General features: G+C 38.4%; 2 protein-coding genes across 2 annotated transcripts in view; one reads left to right on the top strand and one right to left on the bottom strand.

The window, feature by feature from the left end:
- Window positions 1-3,156: 3,156 nt before the first annotated feature.
- Window positions 3,157-5,928, bottom strand: b3galt9 (beta-1,3-galactosyltransferase 9). Its single transcript, XM_007571570.2, has 2 exons — window positions 4,663-5,928; window positions 3,157-4,568 (listed from the first exon to the last, which is right to left on the bottom strand). The coding sequence occupies exons 1-2, from the start codon at window positions 4,696-4,698 to the stop codon at window positions 3,474-3,476; spliced, it is 1,131 nt and encodes a 376-aa protein (XP_007571632.1). The 5' UTR covers window positions 4,699-5,928; the 3' UTR covers window positions 3,157-3,473.
- Window positions 5,929-6,138: 210 nt separating this feature from the next.
- Window positions 6,139-9,415, top strand: part of psmd5 (proteasome 26S subunit, non-ATPase 5) — a 4,727-nt gene continuing 1,450 nt past the window's right edge. The window contains exons 1-8 of the mRNA XM_007571532.2: window positions 6,139-6,371; window positions 6,972-7,116; window positions 7,192-7,305; window positions 7,400-7,528; window positions 7,764-7,873; window positions 7,991-8,133; window positions 8,335-8,526; window positions 8,956-9,065. Of these exons, the coding sequence (XP_007571594.1) occupies window positions 6,199-6,371; window positions 6,972-7,116; window positions 7,192-7,305; window positions 7,400-7,528; window positions 7,764-7,873; window positions 7,991-8,133; window positions 8,335-8,526; window positions 8,956-9,065 (1,116 nt within the window). The 5' untranslated portion in view covers window positions 6,139-6,198. The remainder of the gene's footprint in view (window positions 6,372-6,971; window positions 7,117-7,191; window positions 7,306-7,399; window positions 7,529-7,763; window positions 7,874-7,990; window positions 8,134-8,334; window positions 8,527-8,955; window positions 9,066-9,415) is intronic.

Raw genomic sequence — 9,415 nt, 5'->3', positions numbered from 1 at the left:
GCTTGAATTTATGTGTGTAAATTCAAGCGCATGTTTTCATGCTGCTCCATGGCAGCATGAAAACATGCGCTACAGTAACTGTGGTATTTACATTTAAGCACATTTTTATGCTAATGCTTATGCTGGTGTCATGCCGAGCTTTAGGACTACTAATTAATGGACTATTTTGTGTCAGAAGATAATTTTTTAACATAAAATTTGTTAATGCAGTCAAATCACCTAAAAAAAAAAAAGAGCGAGATTAGACCACTGCAATTAAAGATTTTATTAATTTGGGGTTTTTTTACTTAAAGTTACAAATAAGTGTAAAAGACATTGTAATAGTGTGCATGTTTCAGTAGTTATTGTAGTGGTTGTAATGGTAAAATTAGTTTCAATGTATTTATTTACCACTTCATGGTAGCATAGCTCTTGTGCTGGAAATGCACAATGTACAAATGTCTTCTTGCAGCAATATATCTCATAAAGTTGGTTGATATCCTTATTTGTGTGTGTCTTAAACGAGAAATACCAGCAAATGTAGTTTGTCTTTAAAAGTGTTTTGTCAGCTCAACTTTGGTCTGAAAAAAACTCTGGAAATATAACATTATATTTTACCTTTGGAAGTGATTTTGAACTGAAAACAGCAATAAATAAATAAATAAATAAATAAATAAATAAATAAAGGTAATTTTTATGTACTGCATAAAAAGAAAAAGAAGAAGTGCTTGGATAGTAACCTGCTGAGGTAAATTACATCTGGAGCAATTTAATTTCACTGTGATGGCATCCGAATCCAGCCGTTGACATGACTAATCATCTGCCAGAGCTACTTTTGACATGCTGAGGTGTTATTCTTTGAAGTGTTTTGGCTTTGTGACAGAAAGCTTAGCAGACACAGTGGAACTGTGCCAAAGTGGAATGGAGTGTTGCAGTGTGAACTGCTGGCAGGGAGACGGTTGCACTACAGCCAAGCATTTTGTTTGGGTAGTTCATGATACCAGGACAGGAGCCAAACGTTTCCGTGGTGGAATTTAAAATGAAGTTTAAAAACAACATTTACAGGACATAAATTTGTTCTTCTTGATTTAAATGTTTAGCTGGTTATAAACTGACTGATGGTGAAAGTGTAGTTCAGGCTGTCTTTAAAAAAGAAAGACAGGAGAGCAGGTGATAGGCTACAAATGTAATGTCTAGGCTGACTCTAATGTTATTTCAGATCAAATAAAACTCCCGCTCAGATTGTACAAACTGTTCTGTCCGTTTTTCTGTCAGAATAAAGGACATAATATACTCAGCAACTCCAGCGTTATTTGGCTATGACTCAAACTAACCACCAGATGTCCTCATTAACACAAAAAACCTGTGTCCTCTGGCAGAGGTAGAGGGAATCTGTTGTCAAAACTGACAAACTGCACAATGCCTTGAAAAGGTTCTTATACACCTTAAAGTATATCACATTTTACAACAATATAACTTCAGAGCATTTTATATGGAGTTTAGATCAACACAGAGTAGAACACAATTATTAAGATGACAGATCAACACAGAGCACATATTTGTAAGAGGAATAAAATAAACATTATTTTCTACATATTTCCATATTTCACACTATGAACAAAACAACAATATAACCAACTACCTTTAAAGACAGCCCACCTGTTTGTATTTTTTTCTCGATATGAATACAAGTGTTCTGTGAAGAACTCAGAGAACTCTACAGAACATCCAGTATGGTGGAGGCAGCGTCATGCTGTGGCAATGCTCTTTTTAACTGGAGGGGATAAAGTTATGAAGAAGTTTAAAATAAAATGAAGCTTAGGAAAACTATCCCAAGTTCTGAACATCTTACAGAGCAGTGCCGAATGCATCATCAAAATGTAAAAATAAGTTTACATTTTAACCTTATTTTAACATTTGAAAATAAGTTTGCAATGTAAATTTGTCAAGACTTCCATTCAAACCGACATGCATGGCATGGAGAGCATTGATCAGAGAAGCAGCCACAATGTTAATGTAACTCTGGAGACCCTGCAGGGATTTGTAGCTCACGAAGGAGAATCTGCCAATAGGACAACTAGTACTCCATAAATCTGGTGTTTGAGCAGATAGCCAGAAGTCCTGACTAGAGTCCAGCAAGCTGGGATGCAGCAAGCATGTGGAAGAAGTTCATCTATAATTTGGATGAGATCAAAATTTAACATTTTAGCCTGAAATTAGCATACTTTCTTAGTGGGGAAATGCTGTACATCACCCTGAGCACCACATCTCCTCCATGAACTATGGTGACAGCTTCAGTGGGAATGGATGGAGCTAATTACGGCCAGAACTTCAATGGAGTAGAGGGATGGATCTTTGACAGTCTCTATTTTGTAAAAGAACAAATCTCTCTTGACCATCTGAGTCATGAGAGCTCTGTTTTGTTTGGGTGGAATATAATATTTATTACATTTCCAAAACCCAAAAGGAGCCTGGAAGAATGCAAGAAATGGATCAAAGCCTGTAGCCGACCTCATGTCCGATTGAATGAAGCTGCGATCTACGGCAACTACCTCGTCTGTACAAAGGTAGCTGTCAGCTAACATTACATTTTTTGTCATAATGACACTTATTGATAGTCAAAGGATCAGTAAGTGAAGGTAGTTATGCTTAGCCTAATAAGCTAGAGCTTAATCAGGTTGGGAGCCTGCAGAGAGACTTTTCCATCTCTCTTCAACTGTCCTACTGACTGAGCTTAAATTAAATTGCATTGATACATTTTTAGTCTCTAGAGCCTAGACATACAAGTGGTAAAGACACACTAGCAAAGATATATAGATGTAAATGCTGAACAATTTTGTCCTACAAACTTTTCAGATTTTTATTAAGAAAATAAAAACCATACATCATTTTCTTTCCACTTTATAATTGTGCACAGCTTCATCCTCCTATGTCACATATAATGTTTATAAAGCTTGTTGCTGGGATTTAGCAATCCATTACGTATGGCTAGATACTTTCCAGATTGGATATACTATGTTTTACAATAAATGTGCTTCAAAGAGAAAGAAAACCAGAGTGTCTATGAGCAGATTTTTTTTTTTCTTTAATTTTGTAGACATCTACTGTATTTCAGTACACAAATAGAACCATGAGCTTCTCGACACATTATGTTTAAAATTTTACATTTGTTTATGTTTAAAATTTTACATTTGTTTAGTGGAGGTTTCAGCTAAATCAACCTAACAATTAGTAGTAGGTGAAAAACAGAAAAAGTATGAAATTCACTGGGCCAAACTAGGTTCTCACAAAACACAAAGCAATCAAGAAAAAAAGATTTTAAAATAATCTGTTTCCACCTTATCCATCCATTGAATACGCAGAGGCAAATATTTTCAGATGTCAAGTCTTACACTTCAGCTTATTTAGATTTTTGTTGTAACACCTTAGAGTGCACAAAAGCAAACTAACAGAAATACTCTAAACATAGTGTTATGCCATTTTAATTTATACAGTCAAGTCTGCTCTTTTGAGTTTTGAAATAACATTTTATCCAAATATGTGCGGACCTTGCAGGCCACAAGGCCAGAGTACGTCTTAAGCAGGGAACATTTTCCACCTTTCTGTTGAAGGTCTTGCCACACTCGTTCTAGCTCCTGGCTCCCCATTCCTGCCGAGCTGAACAGATGTCGGTAGCAGCAGGCATTGTAGTGGATGTGTCTCTCTCCTGAGAACCTGGCACTGTGAGTTGGTGTGACGCCCGCTTTCTGAGCACAGAAACCTACAAAAACGTCAACCGGGATGGGGGTAAGGACCGACGACGATGCAACGTAGACTTTACGGGCCACATCCTGCGACAAAATGTAAGCAGTTCCTTCACAGTACTCTGGTAGATACTTGTCAGGATAGAGAATGCGGGACAGGTAGCGTGGGCTGTTGGGGTTCCTGTCAGGGGACTCTTTCTGGATCACTCTGCCTAGATACAGGTCTTCTGAATTCCTGTGAAGCCCCCGCAGGTAGCTTCCAATGGCAGGTAGGTTTATGAACACAGAGTCCTCAGTCAACAGAACCAAATGTGCGCGAGGACAGAAAGTGATTACCCAACGAAGAGCCAACAGTGTGTTCTTCTTTGCTCCATAGAGGGACGACACATCTACGACATGGCTTTGGATCAAATCACCATGAAGTTCAGACTCTTTGATGAGATCCTGTTGGGTGGTAGAAGATTCAGTCGATGCTGTGAAGAAGAGTACCTTAATGGGAAATTCTTGAATTTGTGTTTGGTTTGCCCACGTTCTCCTCACTGCATTTCTTTGGGTGATGTTGGCTGGAGAGCTGAAGACCAGAGCGAGGAGGAAGAGATCGGGTTTTCTGCAGGCATCGGGATTAGAAATTATATAATCCCTGGATACATTCTGTCTTGTGGTGCTCAAGTCCAGTTTTCTTGCTCTCTCCCTCACATCTGCAACCATGCCGTCAGTGTAAACCACGGGGGACGGCTGCAGGAGGTACTCCTCAACAAAATCTGCCCCGAACAGCAATGCATGGAACAGCAAGATGTTGAACAGGAGGAAACACCACTGATGGGTACGCAGCTTACACAACCAACACTGCAAGTGTCAAAAAAAGGAATTATTCTAAATGCAGTATATGAATCTTTTTAAAAAAAATTAAATTTATGAGTTCAAAAAACATGGTTTGTACCTGCATGACAGCTGCTGCAAAAGCCTCGTTGCTCATCTGTTTATTATCTGCAAGTGATTATTGGACCCGCCACGGCAGAAGGCTCTACAACAATAACAGCTGACCACACAGGGTTTCCACTTTCATGAAACCCAAGGACAATGTAACTGTGCACCCTGATCCCAACTGAGATCTTGATTTCGAGGAGTCCGCCTTACATTATGCATACTAATTCAGTGACATGTAGAAAGAGTAGCTGATTAAAGCCAAAAGATCGTTGAAGATTCACCATTCACCACAAACTACTGAGGCAAATAAATGACATTGATCCAATGAGACCAAAATCGAGCATTTTGGCCTACAAAATAGGCTGTAAGATGGTTTTAAGAAGCATGTAACTCTGCACCCTGTGGTCACATCCTCATTTAGAAGAGTGTATGCATACTAATTTACTGACATGTTTAAACAGTAGCTCCAAAAGGTGAACCTTTCTTAAAATTTTATCGATCAACTTGACTTATTAGGCAATATGTAGCTCACATTATTTTAATAATACCCCCTTACTGGATTCTTATTAATTTAACAAGCAATATGTTGCAGATGTCAAAATTAAAATATAGGCCCTGGAAAAGATTTCAGAATATTGATCCAAATTATAAATGGAGTAAGACAAATGGCACTTGGCCTTTTATTAGAAAAGCTGTGGCTTATAAAACTTTGTTATTCAAACGTTGGAGGGATGTGAAGAGGTGAAATGTTTTACAGGTACAGTGGGACATCATCAAGTTTTAGTTGAATGTTTTTTCTGGCCCAGTGCAAAACACAGTTGATGGGTCTTTAAAGCCATTTATTGAGAATCCATGTGAATGTTGTAACCCGGTGCAAATTCTGCACTCAATCTAATGCTGATACAGCTATATTTCCACAGACCATCATGTCTTGAGTATTTTAAGAGTGAAGTTTAAGAGTCACATGGTGGTTAGCACTGCTGATTCATGGAACATCTCCTAACTAAATCTTAGAGTTGAGTGTTTAGATGCCACAGCTTTTCCAAATACATGGCTTCCTCCCACTGTGGAAAAACATTGATCACAGTGAGCTTACAAAATCTGTGACCATGATAGTCTCTCACTCTCTTTAATTGTAAAAGCTGTACAAGCTCTCAATAGGATCAATGGATTGTACAGAAAATATTATCCCTATTTACGCTTGAAAGTAAAGTTATGAAATAAGGTAAGAAACAAACAAAAAAAGAAAAGTGATTAATGCAGGAGTGAGTGGAAAATTTATTTTCAGTTTGCTTTTTTTTGAGTTATTTTATTATTTTAAGACAATCTTAAAGCATACAATTTTGGCTGGTGTTATATGGTGCAATAATATCTCTCAATACCGAGCAAATAAGTTAGAAGGGAAGGCAGTCGAGCAAGGTAAATAAAGTAATCATGGGTGTTTTATTCCCACTTAGTACACTAGGTGGTGGTAATGCGCTCCTGGTTGTGTGAGGCTAATGTGACATGAAGAAGAAGCGGAAGTCGTGGATTCCAAACAGAAACAGTCATGGCAGCCACCATTCAAAGTTTGCTGGAAGAAATATCCGGAGTTGAAGACCCAGTAGAAGAGTTACAGAGCTTAAAAACTGCTTTGCTGTCCATTCCAGTCAGCGCCCTGAGAGACGTCCTGAGCGGACAGCGTTTCGATGTGATTTTCTCTCTGCTGAACACTAATGAAAGGTTGGTTTGTCTGTCTCGGTCTTGTTTACACTCTGTTGAACTCAACGATTGCCCATTTATTGCTGAGTCAGTGAGCATGTTACTCAGCTGTAGCTGCTTGAACAACTACTGGGTTAGCATAACCGTAAGGATAACGACAGGAGAGGCTAGCTAACCTCTCCTGTATCCGGCATGCAACTAAGGCTTTTTGTCAGGTGACCACAATGCTACACTACTTCAGTTTATTTTCAGTCATGTTCTCTGAAACTAAAGTTTTGTTGTTGTTGTTTTTAGCAGACCCAGCCCTGTTTTATTCACAGACATACTTTAAGTAAATGCATAAGAATTTTTTCCAACATTTTCCAGCCGTCCCTTAAATTGAGCAACTGCAAGAATACAATTTTGATAGTTTGGTATAACTTTCAGTTAGAGCTATATTAGAATAATATCATGGTCAAGATGCTAAAGATCACATATAGTAAAGAGGTGGATATTTAATTTATTTTTAAGCTACGTTATGATGACGTTGAAAAGATGAAGTGGATTTAATAAACTGTTAGTTGCTGATGTAAACCATTTGTTACAGAGGTTTTGAGTTATTAATATGTTCTGTGTTCACAGGGAGCAGGTTGATCTGTGTGTGGACATTCTTGAACGCATCCTAATAGCCCTCAGTCCTTTGCATTTGGTGCAGAACTACAGAGAAAAGCTGCAAGAGGGTTTGAGCCATCCAAACGACACAGTTCAGATACTGGCTTTGACACAGGTAGGGAGTTTGGACACGTACAGTAGATAGCAGCCAGTAAAACAAATATTTTATTAGCCTTTGTTTTCCTTTCAGATTGGCAGGGTGGTGGAGCACCCAGACGCTGTCACACAAATCCTCAACAGCCATGACATTTTACGGGCGGTGATCCTTTGCATCGGTGAGGAGAAAATTGCTGTGGCAAAACAGGTGAAAATTTTAGACACTGAAAGTATTTTGTTCCAGTTCGTCCAACCTACATGGTGTGCAATAACTGCTGTTTGTCTTCTTCTTCTTCTTCCAGGCAATTCAGTCCCTTTCTAAAATAAGTCACTCTAAGTCTGGACTAGACAAGTTATTTCAGAGTGATCTCCTTGAAGTCATGAAGGAAGTGATGGGCAAAAACGACATAATCAGATACAGAATATATGAGGTGATTTAAATTCCCTCGTTTTTTTTCCTGAAAATATTAGATGAATGTATGAATGTTTCATTTTTCATTGACATCTACTTTTACTTGTTCGCATGAAAATAGTTTGCTTACAAAGTAAAATAACACAATTGCTGCAAAATAAGTGTTCTCCACTTTATTTCTTTTTTCATTTTTTTTCATTTTTTTTTAAACCTGTCATGTGACCAGCTCCTCTCGTCCTTCTTTCTGCTTCCAGCTGGTGGTTGAAATCTCATCATTTTCTCCAATTTCTCTCGGTTACTGTGCCAACAGCGGCCTCATTTCCCAGCTGCTCAGCGAGCTGACTGGAGACGACGTCCTAATCAGGTAGCGACAGTTTTTGTATCAGTAAAAACTAATGCATATCATGTTTGTTTATCTTCTTTCTGACAGGGTTCCCATGCTTTTCGCAGAGACTATTTTTATTTGTGTCTTTCCCACCAGGGCCACTTCGATTGAGATGGTGACCACTCTGGCTCACAGTCAGCATGGTCGCCAGTATTTGGCCCAGCAGGGCATAATGGATAAGATTTCCAACATGATCAGAGGAGCCGATATGGACCCGTTTGCCTCCCTCTACCTTCCAGGTGAATACGTTTTCAAAACTACTTTCACAATTCAGTACCAGCAATCAAATGGTGGTTTTGCATTTTGGTGTCCTTGTTCTTCTTATCTGAAAAAAAAAATGAAGTAGTTGACTCAATAAGGGCACTTTGAAACTTGTTTTTACTTTTCAGGAAATGTTAATCAGAACTGTGACAATTACTGAATATATGCTGCTGGTTTAGGTTTGGTGAAATTCTTTGGGAACCTGGCCATTACAGACAGCCCCCAGCAGGTTTGTGAATCCTACCCCATCTTCCTGAACAAGGTGTTTGACATGGCCATGGATTCGGACCCCGTCATGGTTGGTGTGGCCCTGGACACTTTGGGATTACTTGGTTGTACAGTCGAGGGGAAACAGGTTCTCCAGAAGACGGGTAGGTGTGATTTCTGTAGGTCTGGGTTTTTGTGTCTTTCTCCATAATTTAAATGAACAAATGTTTTCGAAAATCACTCACGGGAGTGGGCCAAGTGAATTGAGTAATAACTCTTATTAGCAGGACAAAACTAGATGTAAATACACCAACCAGCAGAGAAAAAAAGGCTTTTAATCAATGTTTCTCTAAATTTGATTGATCTTAAAAGAACTGTAAAGCCTGGAATAAAATGACCATTTACTGTAATGTTTACATACATTTTTATATTTTTCTGTTATTTACACTTAGTGATTTCTTTGGGAGGTTTTCTGGTCATCTGAGATCACATCGAAGTCAATTATTCAGTCAAGCAGAGGAGTCATAACCATCTTATGCCTAAAAGTTCTTAATTATTACTACTGTTTTTTTGTTGTTTTTTTTTGTAATTAGGAGAAAACTTCAAGTCTGTGTTCTTGAGAATCAGCCAACATGCTAGTTCTGGAGCTACTGAGCTCAGAGTTCGAAGCTTGGATGCCATATCACAGCTGCTCACCCTTCTGGTAAAGAAACAATCTGGTCAAAAACGTTACTGTGATACAGTTGAATACACTTCATTAATCAACTCAACTTTGGCATTTTTATGAGTTTCTACTAGGGATGTGCCGATCAGGTTTTTTCCTCCCCATACCGATACCGATCACCCATGAGGGCCGATACACCGATACCGATCACCGATACCGATCACATAATTATTATTTTTTTTAAATCATAAACACTACTGGTTACATTATGTGGAAAAAGGAACCATGAATTCACCTTAATTTAGACAAAAACTTGTTGTTACTCACTTTTTTCAAGAAGAAAACGAAACACAACAGGCATTGTGCAAATTGTACTGCAATTGATAATA

The sequence above is a fragment of the Poecilia formosa genome, unplaced genomic scaffold, assembly GCF_000485575.1.
Source record: "Poecilia formosa unplaced genomic scaffold, Poecilia_formosa-5.1.2 Scaffold282, whole genome shotgun sequence".
Taxonomy (NCBI): Eukaryota; Metazoa; Chordata; class Actinopteri; order Cyprinodontiformes; family Poeciliidae; genus Poecilia; species Poecilia formosa.
This window is presented reverse-complemented; position numbering and strand designations above follow the sequence as displayed.